Genomic DNA, 22,505 nt, shown 5'->3' on the forward strand with positions numbered 1-22,505 from the left:
TTTAGCTGCTAACAGCTCAGCTAAGAAGTAATTGATGTTGCCTGCGTGCTTAACAGGTTGTGCACATTTGGTTTCTTGGAGCTCAGAACACCTGCCTGCTGCTGCAATTGATTTTTGAGAATCTGTAATCTCTGTAGATTAGAGGAGGGGGACGAAATCCACGAGGGCCCGTCATCTTACACGTAAAGATTTCTTCCATTGGTGGAAAAGCATCGACAGTATTAGCTGTGAGTAGAAATTGACATGGCTGCTCCTGTAATTTACGTGGAATTGCCTGATGTGGAAGTCTGACATTAAATCTGATCCCACAGTAACACATTTTAGTTCATGTTTTTAGACAGGAGGCTTTGTGGATGAGAAACATAAAACAAGTTTTATTTCAAATGATTGTTTATTTATTCACCTTTACTCCAAATGGATAGTTCCCTCTTCAAAAGTATACATATATACTGTATATAGCTAATTACACACTAACTAGTAGACAACTAGAAAATAATGGGCAACTAAGGGTTGAGATAGAAACAGACAAAAGAAACCAGTCTAGGAAAAAAGGCATCCATTTTTGATTCATTTTATTAGAAAATATTGACACACCATAAAAATTACATGTACAAAACTATAAGATTTGAAATTGCTTTATGTACAAATACAAAAGATAAAGCCCAAACGAAAAAGAAAAAATGGGAGGGGACACAACCGGTGGGGAAGGTGATTCTACTACGATGGGTCAAACGATTTGAGGCTTTTCCTCTACTAACACACACCTCGGCAGAAACAAACTGTGCCATGAGTATAATGATGGTGATTTTACAGAGGAATGGTACGCGCACATATGGACGACACATATCTCACGTGGCAGGCGTGGCCCATACATCGGACTCTGGGTAAAGGTGGTGAAAGAGATGCTATTATTTGGGCAACGGAAATATTTGGAGGGTCAATGTAAAGGTGATTTAGTCTGACGGCCATGACGGTGCAGCTCTTCAGAAACGGCGTTCAAGGGGACCCATCATACTCATTGCATCAGTAATATCTTTTTTTTATTTGAATTCTGGGACTCGTGTGCTTTGTTTCACTCTTCAAAACTGTCTCCATTTATCTCAAACTGCCTGTAACGCACCCCCTAATTTAAACCCTCTTACTTAAAAAAGGCAACATTAGCTCGGGCCTCTTTAGCAGCACATTTTCCTCTGATTGACTGAGCACCAGGACGCCTGCCAAGGAGAATCACACCCAGTCCTTGTGAGCATCACTTCAACTCTGTGCACTAAATATAACAGACTTTTCCTTTTTATTCTGTAACATAATGACAGCTTTTGTCTTTCAGTTACAATTGTGCACATGCCTCGCTTAAAAGGTGCATGCCTGGGCTATATGCTACCTGCTTACTGACACATGTTATGTCTGCTGTCAGAAAACACATTGTTGTTTTTGTTATTTCTAGTTATTTGTTGGATTTGTGCATTGCATGCTCGTATTGCCACTCAAGTAGATTGTTTTGGGAGAATGAGCGCTGCTTGAAGCATATGATTTTATAAATAAATCAGATGTCAGTTAGGCTGCATATGCTGCCGCAAAATTCAAAGTGACCCAATTCTGATTATACATTATATTTTTATACTTCTCCTCCCATGTGGCACAAGTCAGATATGAGCCATGAAGGTGTAAGCAGGGGGGAAAAAAAAGCACACGTTTCAGAATCCGAAGATCTCATTCGTATGTGTAAAGAAATCAGATATGAATCAGATACCTGCATTTTGCAGATATTCCCATCAATGCAACTCGTATGTCTTTTGACCAGTGCTATGGAGGATGAGAGCTCAAACCAGTGGGACTCATACAGACGGAGGTTTCCAGCCTTTTAAGCCTTGGGGGATTTTGAAAGTTCAAAATAACACCACATTCACTTTCTATTTCAGTAGCCATGTCCACCCCACACGTTGTCTTCCTCAAATGTTAACCAGTGTAAATGCAGATGTAAGCTAAAATTGAATATAGGCAACATAGCTGAATTGGGCATCACGTCATTAGTCCGAGCCCTGAGCTTTTCTCTCTTTTCTCTATTGATGTTATAACGTGTGAGGTGATATTAAATAGTAAAATAAGGCAAAAAATATAATAGGTTCCCTTTTACGTTACCGGTAAATGAGATATGGAATGTCATCAAATATTTCGTGAGTGGGGGAAACACTGTGGCAAAAACAAGGGTGGGATGGCAGAAATGGAAGTGGTGCAGCCATTTAGAGACACACAGCATTTTTTTCTTCACGATAAAACTATTCTGACTTTGAACGTAGAACTCCCTTTCTGTAAACTTATTCAGGGTTGACAGTAATGGGGATGACGCAGATTTTTTCTCATAATAATGTCGATCATAACAGTGATGCTGTATCGTGTCCCTCCTGTCCTGTTTTATTTGTTTTTCTTGACTTTTAACACGTGGCTTTCCTCCCGATCACTGGTCTGAAAGACAGAAAGAGAAAGACAGAGGCGTTAGTTTGCATTTCACATCCAGAAACAAAATATGACATAGGTGACAATGGTGTGGTTTTTATTTGAAAGTAAGATCTGAAGATCAACACCTCTTAGTTATACAGTAGCTGTAGCATATTTACGGCCTCTGGCTAAAATATGCGCTTCTATTCTCTAGTGTTGACACGTGTGTCATGTTGAGTGCACTGTATCTATTTTTGAACAGAGGTGACAGAGCAGATTGTTTCCATTGTTGTATTTCTCTGGATCAGAGAACAGAAACTGAAACTGTTATTTGTGAGGAGCCCTGGGAGTTGTCATGGCAGAAAAACAGTTTCATATAAAAACAGTCACATATTTGATCAAAGTTGTCTTGCATTTAGGAGGTCTATCTATGCACCTGTCTGTGTGTGGTGTTTTCCCCACCCACATTTCATGTGCCTTTTATAAAAATACTAAATTACCTGCTGATGCACCTAAATAGGACACCTAAACACACCTATTTTAAAAAGGCCAGTCCTGGACTGACAGTGAACCCTCCCGTTGAGCACCTGAGAACAGTTTTCCTGAATCCAGAAACACAATAAACACCACAGATGGTGGGCTGTATGAATTATATATGTCCCTGTTGAAACCTTGAAAAATAGTAATGTTTTATGCTGTGTTAAGATAGATTGCTAGATGGTGAAAATGGTAGGGAAATCCGTTGGCTGGCCTGCTGGCGCCGACTCACTTCATTATGAACCCTAATGTGAGCGTGATAAAATGATTAGCTGTCACAATGGTAAGAAGTCCTCGGGGGGAAACCTGGTGCTTTTTGGAAGTGTTCATTGAGTGGTTAGCAGAAGCACTGCACAAAGTAAGTACATACACACATAAATAACAACAAAGCAGTATTCTGAAGTAACGTATTTGATTTGACAAATAAGCAATAAGCCCAGGAAATATTTGGACAGGAGCTACTCGGACTGTATAGCAAAGATTAAACACAGAACGTGTCGTGTGAGTAAGTGTTTTTGCCCATTTTTCCACAATGACTTCCAATATCTGGCAGTTATTTACAATTTAGCGCGTATTAAGCTTGTGAATTAACAATTTAAAATGAAGCAAAACACGAGCACAAGTTGTACACAAACAACAGATTGTGCGTGTTAAATTAGAATTTTGAACCGTATACAACACATTTACAATAACAACTTCTCAGCTTTCGGAAATGGTTGGAATTTTTCCGATAGTAAGTACTGCAATACAAATTGCACTTGAGCAAACGTGTCGCCTGTGATACACTCGGTGTTAAAGGGTTCAAAATACTAATACTAATTACTGTTAATAAACCTATTGTGTCTCCATAGCTACAAAAAACATCCTCCTTATGGCGTGTTTCCACCGGCTCGCCTCGGCACGGCGCGGTTAAGGTGCGTTTGCACTAGCATAGTGTCTGGAACCAGGTACTTTTTTTTAGTACCTGCTCTGGCGAGGTTCCAAGCGTGCTGAGGCGATACTTTGCGTGACACAAGAATCAAGCCAAACGATGTCGAACTATAGATCACTTAAAAAAAACATAAGAATCCTAAAAACATGGGTTAATCTCCAACAATTAGCAGGAAAATAGGTTCATACTAGGTACTATTTTTGGAGTGGAAAACCAACCTAAGCTGTGCCGTGCCGTGGCGAGTTGAGGCAAGCCTGGACCATAGTGGCAAAGGACCATTAGTGGGGGTGCCCAAACAGCTTTAACCCCCCCCCCAAAAAAGCCAGGATGAAACCATCTTAACTTGCTGCAACACAATGCAGTATTAGCTGTGTAAGCAAATCTCCAAGCGCACATTCTTTTACGTCACGCTGTAATGTGAGCCGTGGCACCGTCTGTCAAAGCTGCCGCTGCCTGCAGCAGGCTCTCCGTTTCACAGTGAGACAGGTTATCAGCTGAGGAAACTGGCCTCATTTAGTACCTGATTCGTGACTGAACACTTAATTAGACATAGTTCCCACTAACTGCCCACCCATTCATCCACCTTTCAAATGGGCACATGTTGCTGAGTAGTGATGTTGTTGCAGCAAGCCAGTAAACGTCTCCACACTTAAACTGGATCTACAAGGGCTGAACTGACTGAAAAAGAGACCTGAAGACATGCACTCAGGACTGCACATTCCATTAAATGTTTGCCCAACTGATTGTCTCCCTGCCAGTCTAATTAACTGCACTGTGTTCGGGAGTTGCACTGCTTGAGAGAAATGAAAGCACTGTCTGATGAATGTCGACACACTAACGTGCGCCAGAGTTCCGACTGACGTGTACATTATTCATACTTGAACTTTCACTGATGATTATTTTTTAAAAGACGTCCAATCTTATCTTAACTTGACAAGCGTGACGTGACACTAATGTGTTTTCAGTGCAAAAAAATGTGCAAAAATCTACATCTGCGTTGTCACGCTGTGTGCACAAATTAAAGCATTGTTTAGCGATAGTGCTTGGGATTTAAGCTGATAGTGCAAACACATGATTTACATGATTTATAATTGAAACAACACAGATCACCAAAAATGAATGCTGTTGAAAGTCTATGGACCATGTTTAGTATGACTGTCATATTAAACAGTTCCTTCATAACAAATAAAAACCATCCATCCATCTTCTACCGCTTTATCCTCCACATGACGGGAGGTGCTGTGCCAATCTCATCTGACCGATCGCCAGTCCATCGCAGGGCCACATCGAGACAAACAACCATTCACTCTCACATTCACACCTACGGTCAATTTAGAGTGTTCAATTTACCTAATCCCCACATTTCCTGTTTCTTGGCCCTTTTCCACTATGGTCCTAGCTCGCCACCGCACGGCACGACACAGTTTAGGTTGGTTTTCCATTACAAAAATAGAACCTACTCAACGTGGGCGGAGTCATCACTGCATGGCTGCATGAAACTGCCGTGACTTTGTTTTACACGCGACACACACCCACGAGTGACTAGTGACTTGTAAAGCAGTTGTTTTCAGTGTAACTGAATCAATAGTATCATCCATCCATCCATAATCTATCCCTTTATCCTCCACCGGAAGGTCGCGGGGGGGGGCTGTGCCAATCTCAGCTGACATAGGGCGATAGGCGGGGTACACCCTGGACAGTTCTCATTAGAATCAGTTAATTAAAAATATTTGTTCAGTACATCCTCCATGACCGAAGCACAGACTTTCACTGAACTGGACTGAAATACAGCGGCAGGGCTTTTGATCAACAGTGTTGTCGCTAAAAACACCAGACTTCTCTGTTAAATATTGAGATTTTTGACATTTCCCTGGTAGTTGTTGGAGATGAACCCACGTTTTTGGGATTGTTAAGTCTTTTTAAGTGATCTACAGTTCGCCATTGTCCAGCTTGATTCTTGTCTCGGACGTCTCTTCCTGTGACGGCACCCTGACCAATCGGTGGCCGGCAGTCTGACAAACGTCACGCAAAGTGCCGCCTCAGCTCGCTTGGAACGTCGCCAGAGCAGGTACTAATTCTATTCTAGTGGAAACACAACTTCACTGAGCCGTACCGAGGCGATGTGAAGCAAGGCGAGCTGGTGGAAACACGCCATTGGACTGAGGAAGGAAACTTTTTTTATACTTTTAACACACAAAAGACTGAATCACTAAATTCAGCATCTCACCATCATCTCATTTTTGCTACAATCCAAATATAGTGCATCAGCGTTCTCTGCATAATGCTGTGAATACATCATTCACACACATCAAAAGCCTTAAACCTGCCTGAGATTTTAGTCCCAACAAAAGTGCTGTGTCCTATCGGCGTCGTGCCGTGACGTCCTGATTAATTCGATGGGTGTTTCATTAACACTTGACAATAGAATTTGGATGCAATTATGAGAATTTTCACTTGCTCTGTATCCAGAGAAGATAATGTTTAATTAAATGTTTGAATCACTTCACTCGCATTGCTTCTCCTGGAAAGTAGTTACAAACTCGCATTTGTTTATGCCTTGAATTGTTTACAGATACTGGGAAAGCACAGGTGCAGCCATTAGTTTATAAATGCCTCAAGGTATTTCGTACTTTGCTAAGTCATTTTGTAACTGGCTGAATATAGTGTTGTCTCACTTGTTCTTTTGTGTCCTCTTTTCTTTTACTCCATTCACGTGGCTCTGTATCCTGAATGTTGCTGTTGCATTGAATTTTACTCGGTTTGAAGTATAGTAGCTGCTGCCTCATTTACATGACATGCTTTCGAGAACAAGTCCGCTGTCCATAAGGAGACATTTTGTGCTGGAGTAGGCATTTATCTGACATATGTGCTGTAATTGAAGAAGAAAGGCCACTAAATTTAGCAGCGGCTCATCATTTACACATTATGTTCAGCCGACGCTGCACCAAAGATGGTATTTCCTCGTAGTAGGTCATTTTTTATTTTTATTTAACCTTTATTTATACAGCTCGTCTCACTGAGACACGAGGTGTCATTCTCAAGAGAGAGACCTGTTAAAAGGACTACACGGCGTCGCGGGGACCACCAGTTATGGCAACTGTGCGTTTAAACACACACCATTATTTCAGTAATTCTAGCAATATATGTGCTGTTCACACAATATGTATATATATATATATATATATATATATATAGTTTCTTTTTTCTGTGAAAAGCACATCCTGGGGCGGGGGTGGGGACTAATATAAAATCTGTCATAATAAATAAAATCACAGTAACAAGACAAGTGTTTATTTCAGCTTCAAGGGGGTAAAAATGGGAGTTATGTTCACGTTTTAAAAATGTAAAATAAAAACAAAGCTGAACTGGGAAGCGATAAATCAGTATGTATATAGCCTAATGGCCCTGCAGTCCATTCATCTTCATCCTTATTCTATGAAAGTATGGCCCTCCCTTTCTTTATATATGTTGCGCTTGGATCTTGCAATTTCTTTTTAAGTGACAACCTTAACAAACGACAACAAAACAAGACAACACATATGTCTTAAACCGGCTTTCCCAAATATCTGTGGCGATATAGCACTTTATAGCACAGCCAGAAACATGTTGGAAAGTGCACCATGTCTCCTAAAGTAAATACTTATATACTGCATGTGAACTGTTTATATGACAGCTTCCACCTTTGGCCATATTGCAGCTGCATTTATGGTCCCCTCATAGCAACCATTTGGTTCATGTGAAGGAGAGAAATGGACAGACACAGACTGAGGCTTTTGTTACAACCTCACTACTGGGAAAAGGCCTGTGTGTGTATGTGTGTGTGTGTGTGTGTACTCAGTATGTAACCTGATGGTAACGTTCGATGAGTAGCTGGTAGCTGATGAGGCACTGGTGTACCATGCATACATTACTGCATTTGTATAAAATCTTCCATACAAGAAGATGGGGAGGAAGTGCAGAAGGGTTGCAAAACACAGAATATGAGATTATAGGACAGCACGTTGTCTTTTATTCTGCCTCTTGGAATGAGGAACAGAATCAGATGCAAATGAGATAGGGAGAGGAATAAAGATTTATGGAACAATCTTTATTTTAAAAATTTTTTTTTTTTTTAGGGTAAATAAGAACCTCAGTGTTATAATTTCAATACGTGTGAGTTCAAATGAACATACAGAAACCACAGTGATGAGCGTATCTTGGCCAACTTGCCAACGACTACAAGACGAGCAGATTTATAAAGGAGGAGGAGGAGGCATAGCGGCAAACGGCGAGGATTAAAAGGTGAAAGTGTTGGAGGGAGGATGAGAGGAGGGATGTGGAGCGGTGGAAGAAGAGGAAACGGACCGGGAAAGGCAAACAGAGAGAGAGTGGGATGTGTATCGAGTTGTGTCTTAGGTTCGTCAGAAAGAAAGAACGCGATAGTATGAATAAAAGATGATACGACACACACACGCATACAATGTGTGTTTGTTTTTGTGTACATTTCTGATGTGATTCCTCTCGTTCTTTGAGTAGGTTGAAAAAAAAAAAAAGAAAAAGACAGGATTTGAGCCTGATGATGTACGGACACATTCAGCATCAGATATTCTCATGGAAGCAGCCACTGTGTTGAATGACAATATGAATTAATTGAAAGATACATTGGTGTTTCATGCCTGTCTCTCTCTATAAATGTGTGTGACAATCACGCTACAAAAGTCCTACTGGTTGTCCACCAAGGAAAAGCGTTCACAGTTTGGTGCTCACAGTCATGCGATGAGCACACCCGACTGAGTGTGTGTGTGTGTGTTTTTGTTTTGTTTCTTTCAATAACACCTAAGCCTCAAAATGTTTGCTTATAAAAGGGCTAGAAAATGTCCTGTGACGAAGAGCTTTTGTCCATTTTTCCAGAATAACTTTCAAAATATGGCAGTTATTTACAATTTACTGCATGTTAAAATGCTGTTTTAACAATTTAAAATGAAGTTTTAAACACAGTTGTACATGAACACTAGATTTTGCGTGTTAAGTTTTAAATTTGAACAGTATAAAACATATTTAATTCGCCAGCTTCCTGAAACGGCGCGAGTGAGATTACCGCGATAACCACACGTTGGCTTTGGCGTGCAACTTCTCAGCTTTCAGAAGCCGCTGGAATTGTTCCGCCGCGTATTTGCGACAAAGCGAAGTGTGCTTGTGCAAAAAGTGTCGGTGTTAAAGCGTTAAGGGCAACCCCATATGGCTAACGGGAAAGCATGGCGACGTCATGTTGACAAAGCAAGAGCGCAATTGACACTCACGGGCGTCGGTTTCATTATAAAAAAAAGGCTTCATTTTTCCACGTGTCAACTTCAGCGCTGCTTTGTGAGCACAACAGAATGAAACAGCAATTGACCTACACAGTGTTTAATTGCCCAAACTGCAGCGAGGCCCACCATCATTTATCCCACCACAGTCTCATTTTGTATTTCTCATAAAAACCTAGTATTTAGTGTCTCAGCTGAGTGGTGGCTTTCAGGAACGACATCTGATTAAAAGGAAGGGAGTCAAAATGCATGTTATCGGTTTAACGGTTATACGCGTCCTGTTATTACAGAAGAGCCTTAAAGCTTACAGTAATATACCTTTTGTGAATTGCATGTATTACAACTAACTCCACTGGACGGTGGCTCTTGATTACTTCCACGGCAGTGATCGCAGTGGATATCTTGCCAGCCTTAAAAAGAGGATGAGTGGAATTGTGCAGCATCAGACTTTGGTCTCTGTCCATGACTAAAGGGATATACAGTAGTATATCCGACCTCCTGTTGTACAGACAGAGTCCATCCCCGGGCTGTGGTGTTAGCTCATAACCATATCCTCTCCCGGTATATTAAATTCTCCCCTAGTATTCCATCTCTGCCCCCGGCAGACAGGAAAGAAACAAGAGATGGCTGATGGACAGAGAGGGGGAAAAGGGAGAATAGCACCGAGATGAGTACGAAATAATGAGTGACTTGGACAGTAGAATAGAAACTGACAAACAGGAGGGGTGGATCCGTTTCCTGTCGCCTGTTGTGATGTTGTCAGTCGAGTGCAGTAACGAAACAGATCGTTTGGCTCTCTAATTGTGTACCTGACAGCAATTAGATTGCTCTCGTAAAAGCGCTGCCCTAATTAGGTCACACACACACACACACACACACACACACCACTCCTGGCAGGAGGAGATGCTGCAGAGTGAAAGTGTGTTTTAAACAATGGGGCATGACTCAAAATCAGTAGCTGGTCAAGGTGACTGTCGGGGTGATACCGTATGTCACACTAATTAATGAGCCCGGGTCTTTAAGTGTGAGCGCTCATCTGGCTGCTTGTTTGGATGGGTTAATGGGCTAATCAGTAGATTACTCACCTGTGTAAATGATCCTGGAGAGATGTGGCGAGAGGCTAGTAAAGGTCCTTCCTGGTCCCACTCAGTGGAAAACAATAGATTGCAGGCTTTTATGTCTAGTCCAGTTTGGTCTGCATTGGCTAACTGGCACAGTCCCGGTCCATTACCAGTATACAGCAGCAGGTAATTCTTCACTGGGTCCAGGGTTTCTCAGTTCTGGCCGGGTCAAACCAATTAAATTGTCCATAAACTGTACCGTATATGCTCTCCAGATCATTCTGAGTGTGAGATGAAAGGGTCCAGGTAAGGTTAACAGCTCCAGCTCAGCATGAATTGCATGATCAAGCCACTTAAGAGCCGGCAACAGCATGCTGATGTTTCACAGACGTTTATATCCAAGGCAAGACCCATTCATAAGTTTCGGTCTATGCAGTATACCATGATGTATATCCGGGTTGTATGTGATTATCTATGCATCCTGTTTATTCCAAATGTTTACCATCTGCTCAGTGTCTGTCTGCACATGAAGAGGTTCCAGGTAGAAGTTAGAAGTCCGTCCATCTTTTCTTGCCTTTTTTTTTTTTTTTTTTGGTTGAGATATATACCCAAATGCCTCTTTATGCCCACTGTATCCATTTCTGCGGCGATTCCTTGTGATGCAAAGTGGAAAGTGCGGCACCAGCGCGTGTCGCTTCATTAAAAGTAATTAAGATGATCACACCCAACAGCTAAATCCTCCACGCTTGGTCACGACACAGTCAGTTGTCCAGTTGAGACACGAGAGCCAGGATAAGCGGTGAAAAGAAAGCCAGACAGTCGAGGTCTATAACCCCGTGATGTTTAATGGACACAAAGTAATGGGTAGAGTAAATGGGAGGTACAGAGAAAGAAGCTATAGGGCCTTTTTTTTTTTTTTTTCTTCTTCACCATCTTTTCCTTGGTGGTGATGTTGATCCTCCACATCTGCCACCCAGAACGACATCATCAGGGCTCTAGAAAGACAAAAGCGAGAACATGCGTGTTTTAAAATAGCACAGTAAAATACTCTTTAATGCTGGAAGGAAAAGGGGCATCATCTTTGTTACTGTACTGAGAACCGGGTGGTTAGAAATAAAAGTCAAATAATTGGGGAGTGGATAGAACATCAGCTTTTGTCAACAAAAACAAGGTTCTGGAAAAAAAACATTTGACAGAAGAGCGACTCACAGACACAATTTAGCACCATTTTCCAAATGTGTAGTACATCTCATAATAACTTTAAGTCTGTCAGGAAGAAAATAAACCTTCTGCAAAATAGCTGGAATTGACATTAACTTGATCGGGCCCAAAGGCCATATTTATAAATTTTGTCAGAGGAGTTGAATTAAAAGCATTATAATAATAGTTTAAGAAAAGCTACTTTACACTGAAAACAATTTTTTTTTGTGTGTCTGGCTTCATATCATATCATATCATATCCACTTTTGCCAAGACATGTAACAGCCTAAAGAATGATGGAACTGTCTATTGTGTCAGTATGATGTTGCCCCAGCTCTTATTTGTGGGCACTTCTTCACTGTATTTTTCAGAAGGAATATTTCTTGACCGCGTTCATGTGCAGGCAGTTCTTATTGTGCCAGTTTAAAAATGAAGCACAGTCTTCATAATGCCTCGGCGCGTATTCATCCATCACAACCACTGCACATCTTCAATGTCTTCTCCTCCATCATCCTCCACCCCTCTGCCCTTTTCATCTTCATCACCCTTTATACCACGCAGATGGATGAAGGAGATGGGGGGAGGGGGAGGGGGGCTGTTTGTAATGTGAGTAGTGAGCAGATGGATATATATATAAAAAAAAACACAAGTAAAGGTGTTGGACAAAAGGAAGTGGCAGCAAAAATAGAGGGTGGGGAGGAGAAATATGAGAGGATGAGCACTAAAAAGCAATAAAATGGAAATCTAGACTGAATAGATAAAAGGATGGGAGAGAGAGAGTAAAAGGGCAGGGAGTGTTAAGGAAAGGAAAACCAGGGATAATAAATGAAGGGATTCTATAATAGATTTATCCACATTACAAAAGCCACTTCCTCTAGTTGTAAATAACCATGCTGATGTTTTATCAAGCAGCGGATTTTATTCCTGCCTTCACCCTAATACAATAAAGGTAATTTGCGTTGATGAACATAATACATTTTACCACTCTTTTTGTTTGTTTTCTGCTTCTTCAATAGGCAACAATGTCACTTCTTTTCAATTCCAAATATTTAAAAAACAGAATATCATATGGAAAGCCTCTCATTTGAGTTGAGCAAAAATAATGACATTATCTCAAATAAATCAACGCTCAAATGACAGCTGTTGCAACGCTGGTATTTTCTAGGCTTCAGGAACCTTAAACGAATGCAGTTCTGTCTTGCTTTATTGTATAGTGGTGGTGACAAGAATCTCCAGGGTAGATGACTACAGGAAGGAAAACGGTACAGGGGTGCTCAAGTTCTTAGTTCCAATCATTACTCTTTATGTGAAGTGTGGACACGATCTCTTTGTGAGGCCGAGAGACCATCAGATCTTAAAGTCTCTCCATTGGACACTATGGAGCCGCCTGTTGTCTGCTGCTGGAGGTGTTGAAGAAATAGACAGAAACAGAGAGGCGGGACATGGAGAGAGAGAGAGAGGAGACAGAGTCGGAAACAGCAATATAGTAAGAGACATTTCAAGAAACAATAATGGAGGAAAAACCCTGACACAAGTTGGAACAAAACAGCAGAAAGAGGGCATGGAGAAAAGTGTGTAAAGGAAAAGATGGGGTAAGGTGACAAAGAGAGCTTGAGAAACACAGCAGGGTGTGAAGAAAAGGAGATTCAGAGCAATGCATTCAGTGAGACAGGTAGTGGGGTGAAGAACAAGGCTGCGTAATACAGGCCGACGGTGAAAGGAGTGATGATAGATTAAAATTCACGGAGGACAGACTTGCTGCGGGGTCACGGATGGGCCACGGGGAGAACACACACTTGCACTTCACACAGAGTCACACGTGTTTTTTGTGTTGTGTTATCCTTCCCTGCCTGACCTTGTGGGAACATTTCCATTGGCTCACGGCTGTGTTCAACCTTGGACACAACACCAATTTAATACCAACACCTTCAGCGAGTTTGCGGCACAAAAGCGTTCATTTTACATTCATTACCAGGAGGGTTGCAAAATTCGTATAACTGTGTTTTTTGGTGTGAACCAGTATACCGCCCAGCGCTACTTAAGCCCTTACAATGAATGATCTGCCTTGTGGATTGTGGATCTACTTGTTCCCCTTCCCCCGTGCGACTGTGTAGAGAATTTTGTCCTCATAAAATGATTAATAACTTGCGTATTCAGTGGCTGTTCTTGAACTAATGACACCGCTTGGCATAATCATAAACACGTTTGTTTCATGGAGCAATTGTTGAATATTTCCCACTTGATATTCAGGTTCAGTGATTCCATATCCACTAGAGTCATGGACTAGACCTTTGAGCTCCAAGGTGGCCGGAAAGTTTTTGACCATGTGTGTTAATTACTAAATATGGGATAAGGGGATAAGAGTCTAGTTACAGTTCACACTAGAGCTGAAACAATTAATCGATTATTAATCGATTACTAAATTAATCCACAGCTATTTTGATAATTGATTAATTGGTTCAAGGCTTTTTTTTCATGATTAAAACCACATTTCCGATTGTTTAAGTTGTTTAAACAACAGTCCAACACTCCTTTTTTATGCATTGCAAATATGAATATTATTATTTGTTATTTGGAGGATATCTAATTTAGACAGCCAAAATAGAAACATGCACAAACTAAAATAAATAACTATGTGTACCCGGCAAAGTTAGGAAAATGTATTAATTCTGTTTCTTGCACTGGAATCAGTTGGAGCAATTTCAGACACTGGTAACTCTTTAAAGCTGAACCTGTCATGTCTGCTTGATATGAAAGTATGGCTGGGAAAAAAAGGGAATATTTATCAAGGGCATTATATAACTACAAATTCATAATTAGGTATCCATTTCATCCCCATGAACAGGAAAAGCAAACAAAGCCAAACCCATCACCCACATTCTGGCTATTTCCTTTTTTATTAATGTTGCATCACATTTTGATACCCATTGCCTTTTAATGGGGTCTCTCTGTGTATCTGTCAGTTGCACTGTTCCTCAGGCGCTTAGACTCAATGCGGCTCTCTCTCTCTCTCCCTCTCTCCCTCCCTCTCTCTCTGATCAGATCAATGTTGCCTTTCTCTGCAATGCAGCAACCAGTAAAACACATCACAGACACAGCTACACTTGAGAAACCCCAACAGCCTGTGTACAAACACACGGGTACCAGCCTTCATTGCAGGTTGGCCTCAAAGTGCCACTGAACCTCGAATCAAAGGGCGAAGAAACAAAGAATACTAAGGCCAGCGTTATTTCCTTCTTCCCGTGTTAAGTGTCAAAATAAAAAGTGTATTTATTGCCTTGCTCCTTCTCTTTGTCTGGCTTCTCTTTGGGAGTGCCTTTGACTGACACTCTTCAGTCGGATGAGACTGAGGCTGAGATGAGGTCATGGCTTTAATTAAGGGCTATGGTGAGCATGTAAGGACACCTTAGCGCTGCAACGAAGTTCTTGACACTAGTTTAAATATTTCTACCCTAATGAGCACTCCCCATCCTCTCTCATATGCAACTCCAACTTAGCCATTAAGCCTCCCAGAACACTTGCTGAACTACATCTGCACAAGCAGAGGTGATAAAAACAACGAGAAGAAGAAGAAGAAGAAAGTAACTAGTTTCAGTCTAATTTCATGAACCAATTAATATCCAAGGTAGCTCGTTACTTGGAGCAGCACTTGACACTATAAACAATATTTGCAACTCTCTTGTATCATGCAATAATTAAAGTCTGTGATGTAAGTGATGCCCAGCTCATTTAATTGTGCTCCAAATGTCAGACTACAGATCCAGCTGATGTCTTGGAGGTGAAAACCTTCACTGAAACAGCCGGACTCTGCACAGGTCTCTCCTCTCGTCCTCGGCCATCAATGTGAGGCTCATTCACTCCTCATTTTAATCCCTTCACAGAGACCACGTGAACGATCAAACAACCACTGATAAAGTATTCTGACACAGCTGTTTCAGCCTCCCATGTGGAAATAGTGTCTCCATTTATCGGCTTCATTGAAACCCCTACATCCCGAGTGGAGCACCGGGTTTAATACCTGGTAAAAACTCCACCTGAATAGAACATTCAAAATACTCTTGTCAATGTCTATTATGTAAGTGCTTTTGAAAAATGTGAAAGGCGTGTTAACACTAACCCATAATCCTTAATGGATTAAGATAACTGTTGGAAATTTGGCATAAGAGGGGGTGATCTGATAGATGTTCTGCTAGAAATGTACTTACTTCACTGCAGTATTTTGGGTTTAGACTCCACTCAACTTTAGTGTGTTGTTTACACTCCGTGCAACATCTTCAAACATGAGTCTTCAGTAAGGGCTCTGAGTCTGGTTTTTCCTCATTTTTTGGTGTCAAAGAATCAAGCTCTCCACATGAATCTTTTGCCTTCTTTTTTTGTGGGAACATACTAATGTATCCCCGCACTTTTTTAAGCATATGTTAACATTAATAATCGTGGCCAGAAGAAGTTTGTATAAGAAGCGCCGTAAAAACTTTACTGCCCTTGGCCTATTCTAAGTGCTTGTACTGCTTACTACTTAAGTGCTGCATCTCTTAACCCTCACAATGTGCTCTCACGGATTCACATTTCTCCACCACCACAATTTAATCTTCTTCCAGTTGCTTATTCTGCAATACAGACAACAATAATGGTTGAGGTTGCATCACTGTGCTGCGTATAATACATTCCTAAATTGGATGTATCTATGTGATACTGTTGTGTTACCCTTAGGCGATGCCATTACAGTCTCACTGGATCTAAAGGACTTGGCCTGTGTTGTACGTCGAGCACCCTGGGGGCACACAATCTGAGCAGTGAGTGTATACAGCTGTGTAAACATTCATGCATAAGCTGCAGTAAATGTTTAACTTTTATTATATCAGTGCCTGAACAGCTAACGGCAGTGTATTGTTTTTACTTGATACATCTTGCGTTTGAAAAATCCCAAAGATTATGCATGGTCTTTTTACGTTGGATAAAACATCGTTGTTGAGTTTTCATTGACGTCGCTCATCTACGTTAGTGTTAATCCGAAGTCCCATACAGGGATTAAAACATCTTTGTATAATCCACTGTGCGTTTTAGAACGTCATGTGGCTAACATTGCTATTAGCTAGCTGAGTATTGTCGTTTTGAAATGCACATGGAAACGTGTGTTTGATCACATGATCGCATTATAAGCTGTAACGGGAGCGCGTGAGCAACTGCTACCAATATGAATAACACACCAACCTGATGTGCTTGAATAATGAAGTATTGACTGTGATGCTAATGAGTTAGCAACTAGCTGAGAGTTAGCACATCATCATCAGCTCATTCAGCAACAGACTGATCCGTCCACACTACACCACAGAGCCGCTTAAATGTATTTGATTTGATTTGAATTTAGAAATATGTATCTGTCTTTGAAGTGTGTTACCTTTCTTGTTTTTCATTTTTATGAAATTTATATTCATATTTCATTTCATTATTCTCTTGTAACCCCTGGGGACCTCTACATAGAACCTTCGGGGTCCTTAGACCTGCTATTGATAACCATTAAACAACCAATTAAATAACCTTTTTTTTTTTAATCAATAATCTTTTTTTTTTAAATGATTTTGGGGGTGGGGCTTTTTGCCTTTATTGGACAGGACAGTGAAGCATGAGAGGCAGAGAGGGGAAGACGAACCCAGGTCACTGTAAATGGGCCCTTTGCCCTCCAGCTCTACCAACTGAACTATCAGGTTCCCCGTCATTATTATTTTTACTTTGCCCTCAAGGAACTAAGCATTTTAACTTTTAATCAAAGTCATGGTGGTTTTATATTCTTCCGTCCTGGTGTTGAATTTCAACCCAAGCTTGGATACTGTTTTTCTTTGTACTGAAGTACCTTCGCCTTCTCACTCTTAATTACTCTGTCATACTTGATGGCAAACAAGCTTTCCAAAAGTTATTGAAGTCTAGTTTGAAGCACTTCGGTGGAGGACACACCATGAATGCTAATATAATGTTAGCCTTAGTGTGGCGGATGATCCCACAAATCCCTTTCTCAACAAATCCCACAAATGTTTTTTTTGGGAAGCTGACACAGACTAATTATACTTTGGAAACGTTTCCCGGCAGTCGCTGGTCGATGCGATCCAACACATGCAGGCAGCTGAAAATAACTCAGTGGTGTCATAAACTCACAAATATATTTAAAACCATTGTCTTGCATGCATCATATTTCATTCAACGGGGAGGAATCTGGCAAGAGTCGTGGATTTAAATGAATCTGACTAATCTGACTGTAGTTTGTCTCATTAAACTCATGCAATTGTTCCAAAGACCGTGGGGGAGAGAGGTAACAACAAATGTAGACACTACTTCAGTTCTGTAGACAAAAGGGAACACATGTCTGACGCTCTTGCCATCAACTATTCCACAAGGGTGGCATCTCTCTTATTCATGTTCTTTCTCACACTCACTTTCTCAGTATTCCACTCTGTGTTATTATCTCGCTTAATTTCACACCCTCTGTTGCACTCTGTCTGTCTCACATCCCGTCATCTCTTTCTGTGGGACTGCAGTCGGAATCTTATTCTCCCTTGCACTGTCTAGGTCACCACGTCTCTAAAGTGCTTCCTCCTCTCTTTGCTGCTGTGCCTCCTCTACATCTATGTCTATCACTTTCTACCTGTCTGACTCTTTACTACCTGCCAGTTCCTTGGGGGAGGTGGGCTCTTTGGCAACAGATGGCGGTCTGCTTTTCATCTCAATGGCGACCCTGGAGGAGAAGCGGGCTTTTGTGGGCGAGAGCATCTCCTCATTGGCCAGGGAGTCGGTCCTTGTCATTATGCTCCGTCCACTGCTCTCCTCAACCAGTGCAACTGTGTCTCTCAGGGTGTTGCTAGGCGACATGGCTCTGGACGACGCTAGCGCTTGGTCCTCATGAGTCTCAGTGATTTTTGAAGCAGAGTGAGGGAGGACTTGGACTTGTCCACTTCCTCCTTGTCCATTGCTCTGCGGTCTTGGCACACTGGCCGCAATGGCTGCTTTCCCGTGGCCTGCCCCTTGGTGGCTGTAAACCTTGTAACGTATCATTAGGATGATGATAAACACCAGCACAGAAGCAACAATAATCCCTCCAATGATGATGATCATAGTTCCACCTAGGAAGTGGCTGTGCAGTGCTTGGCACTGGCTGAACTCTGTGTCTGTGGTGAATGACAGACAGCCCAAAGGGCGGGTCGCAGTCAGCGATGTAATGACATCGTCGAACACGGCCAGGACGCAAAGGTCATAGCTGCGTCCAGCGGCAAGGTCCCGCACCAGGAAGTCGTTGCTGCTGGACGGGATCATCCTGCCAAAGAAAACACAAGATACCAACGTCAGAAAATGTGACAACAGTAATTAAATAACGTAAGACACGTCAGGCAAAACTTTAACATAAAGGAGCATAATTCCTAATCTGCAATAGACGTGAAGAATTAAAACCGTACACAAAAATGCATATATGTCTCCACCCATTCCTGGAAATAAGTTTCAGTTCGAGTTAGATAATTAAGGCTAGTAAATAACCAATTTCTCAACGTAATAAATAAATAAAACACATTTAATTTTGCTTTTTGAGGTTAAACAGGAAGTCATAGGCAAACTATCACTATCAAAAACATTTCATCAAGGGACTAATTGGTAAAGGACATGGCCTCAGTTATTTAAAGTGTAAAAACTCCCCCTCTGCAGCTAATTCTACCCAAATCCTGATTTTGAAAAATGTAATTCAAATAATTATTTTAAAAAGTTGCTTTTTATTTTTTTAATGATTAATGCATAGTTTTAAAAATAATGCTTAACAGAGGTAACATAATAATAACAAGAATAATACAAGGACATTACACTTGATGACATTGTGGTGTGGACTGGAGAGCCTACGTATCGGATCAACACTTATCACAGAGCCAAGTCTGAAAGCCAGAGAAGCTGCCAACACAAACCTCTCTCTCTGTCCAGCTCTGTCACTCACCTCTACACTAAACCAATCCTGTGATGTAAAATCCTGCCCAAAAATGACTTAGTCCATCTACTTGTATACTATTGTGTGCCATTATGAGGAAGCAGCAGTGGTGACATATGTACTATCATTATATATTTGCACGCTGTGCTGCCAGTGGCAGCCACCTCATCCTCCTTATTTCCCCACAGAGCTGGAATTCATGAGCCTGTTATCTGACAAACACTCACAAAGATCCATCCCCTACAGCTGTAGGAGTCTTCATTTCCTGATTAGACACATTTCCTGATTCTTCTTATTGTCAACCTCTGTCTTGGTATTTCCCAAGGTAAATAATTGAGCTCTCATTTTTTCCGCACCAGCTTTCTTTCCTGTGGGAAATTCGGTCGGGGGGACAAAATCACCCTGGTAAACAAGAACAATGCATCCCTGTGCTTACGGTGGTTTTGCTTTGTTTCTCCTTGTTGCACTGTTTCCTCCAGAGAGCCCACTTCACTATATTTTATCTCACATTTCTCTTCTGCGTAATCTGTTTAATTCAAACGTTTCCCAGGGTACCGTGAGTTTTTATGCCTCTGCCGTCTTTCCTCCATAAACACATTTCCACCTGTGCATAGAGCGATAAAGAGAGAGAGAGAGGCAGACCTCACATACTATTTAGAATGAAAGTGATTGGAGCCATGTTTGTGTCTGTTTGAGAGCCAGCGGGCATCGGAGGATAGCCAGTCCCAATGCCAAGCTCATTGATGGCATTAAATCTCCATCTGGGATTCTTCTTTCATATACAGTATAGCTGTGTGTGTGTGTGTGTGTGTGATGTAGGTAGGTATTTCTCGTGTTGTAGGAGCATAAATCTACATTGTCATATATGATGGGGACACAAATACTTCATATCAATCATTATTTTTAAGGTGAAGATGTTATGGGATTGTGTGTGCCTGTGTGTTGATACCAGGGACTGACTTTTGTAATAGAAATTGTAAAAGAAGAAAGTTTAACTGCCTTGCTGAAACTCCGAGAGCAGAGCAGAGCTGGGCTGCAGTTCCTGTGAGCAATTTCAGCATGGGATACTTAAATAAAAAATGTCACACAGAACAGCCCTCCAGTTCACTCCAGTATTAAACTTCAAGAAGCACAGAATGGAAGAATCTCCCAAATGTTTCTGAACAAAAAATGGTACCCAGCTGTTTGTCTCCTCGCCCGTGCTCACAGAGAAGCAGATTTAATCTAAGTGTATTAAAGGAGAAACCTATGGGAATCAATTATGTCCGGTCCTGACAGTCTACTGACAATCCTGCTAAGTATGTGCTTCGACTTGCAATGTGTTTCCATTGCCTGTGAAAGCTGTGATTCCATGTGAGGTGTTTGCAAGTGGCCTTAGCGTAGGAACCAAATGATCTCACTCGAATCAGGTTATGTAAAAGTCGTGACTTCTGAGAATTAAATTGTCATGGAGACAGAGCACAGGTTTCACTATTTGTGACTGTGATGTCTCCACTTCTGTGTCACACACTCATTTTTAATCTACTAAATGTCTAATTTCACAGAGTGACAGTCCAGTCTGGGAAGTGCTCTGGGTTATTTTGTTAATGCTCTGTACTGCTGGTGCACTGTGGTTGCTGCCAGCCCTTGACATTTTCCACTTTGTTGTGAATTGCTGTCATTTTTTTTGTTTTGTGTCATATTTATTTAGTTAAATTGACCCCAAAGTAGTTCCTTTAATGCAAACTCGAACATTACAAACCTGTTCAAGTTTAAAAACAAAAACAAATCTAGCCTAGAAATGCGTCAGACATTTGAAAGTTATTTACAAGTTGTCCAGCAGAGGGTGCTGTGAGCATCCATGACCTCTTTGTTCATCAGGAGCAAACATCTCACAGTCATGACAGACTATTATGGTCAAGTCCAGCATGATTGCGGTAGTCTCGCCGGATTTGTGCAGAGGAAACGGGGAATGGCAAATATCAAAAGTTCATTGTAAAGATTTTATGAATCAACTTTGGATCTGAATTGGGAAATAATTTTTTTTTTTATCCAGCTCAGAACAAAATGCCCCTAGAAAAGACTAATAGGCACAAGAAGGGGATCGAAAGTCGAGCATGTGGTATTAAGGGATATGTCACCCGCGATAGAATGACATGTGATGTTTTTAGTAGTCTAGAATATACTGAATCTTTGAATCTCTGTGTTTCCATCACCTTTGAATGAACCTTTTATATCTACAAGGGAAGTGAGTCCTCATTTTTCCGAGCCCGCTATATTGTACTGCTGTGTTTCTACCGTAGAGTACACAGGTCAAACTAATGCTGGCTCTAGATAGGTCCTCTAATGTTTTTTATGTTCTCTGAAGGCCACTGTATGTTTTAATAACATGCTTTTAAGACGAGGGTGAGGTGAGGCGTATTCGGTATTTTTGCAGTATGCGCTGCAAATGTGTTTTTGCTGCTACAGCACATGCAACTGAAGGCTGCAGACTAAACCTTTAACTGACATTTAATTTAAATCTAATGTAACACAGGGTTTTTTAATTTTCATTCAATGGGTATTCATCATCATTAGGCGACACCGTCTCCCCCTCACCTTCGCTTCGAGTCTCATAAATCTGTAAACTCCACACACCACTAAACCTGATCAGGACCAAATGTCAGGTCATAAATATTGATTATGTTCTCACTGAAGCAGCACAGATCAATTGTATCCAACCAGAGCCAGAACGCACACTCGCACACAGACACACACGGTGTTCCCACCCACCCCCCCCAGTATAGTTCTCTGTTCTTAATCGCTATCAAACTGGGAAACCTCCACTGCCTCGCGGCTTCGCTAAAAGGCATCTGCACATGAACAGCAAAGGGAACATGTGTGATGAGTTGGATCATTTTCGGAGCATTTGTGGTTTTTTTTGTTTTTTTTTTATCTTTTCTGGTCCGTCCATAATCACCTCAAATAGGGTAATTTACAGGATAACCTTGAAGCAAAGCACAAATTAACGGCTCAGTCGGGAAGTGCTGCTGATGCAGGGAACTGAATCTGGGCCTCCCACAAGGGCAGTTTTTTTTTCCCTCCTCCAGATGTACAAGAATGATTCCAGCTACTTTGAT

At 41.3% G+C, this 22,505-nt stretch overlaps 1 protein-coding gene and 1 long non-coding RNA gene across 4 annotated transcripts in view; both read right to left on the bottom strand.

Moving 5' to 3' along the window:
* Positions 1-555: 555 nt before the first annotated feature.
* Positions 556-10,553, bottom strand: LOC131462596 (uncharacterized). The gene is made up of 2 exons (XR_009240894.1): positions 10,275-10,553; positions 556-2,463 (listed from the first exon to the last, which is right to left on the bottom strand). It is a non-coding gene; the product is annotated as an uncharacterized LOC131462596 (long non-coding RNA).
* Positions 10,554-11,162: 609 nt separating this feature from the next.
* The window catches only part of zgc:172282 (leucine-rich repeat and fibronectin type III domain-containing protein 1-like protein), a 138,283-nt gene continuing 126,940 nt past the window's right edge, over positions 11,163-22,505 (bottom strand). The window contains exons 9-11 of one of the 3 annotated variants that reach the window (XM_058633908.1): positions 18,107-18,753; positions 12,750-12,850; positions 11,164-11,245 (exon numbers count right to left, since the gene is read on the bottom strand). In XM_058633908.1, the coding sequence (XP_058489891.1) occupies positions 12,798-12,850; positions 18,107-18,753 (700 nt within the window). In that variant the 3' untranslated portion in view covers positions 11,164-11,245; positions 12,750-12,797. The other 2 variants (XM_058633910.1, XM_058633909.1) reach the window with 2 other exon arrangements.

This window comes from Solea solea, chromosome 7 (assembly GCF_958295425.1).
Source record: "Solea solea chromosome 7, fSolSol10.1, whole genome shotgun sequence".
NCBI lineage: Eukaryota > Metazoa > Chordata > Actinopteri > Pleuronectiformes > Soleidae > Solea > Solea solea.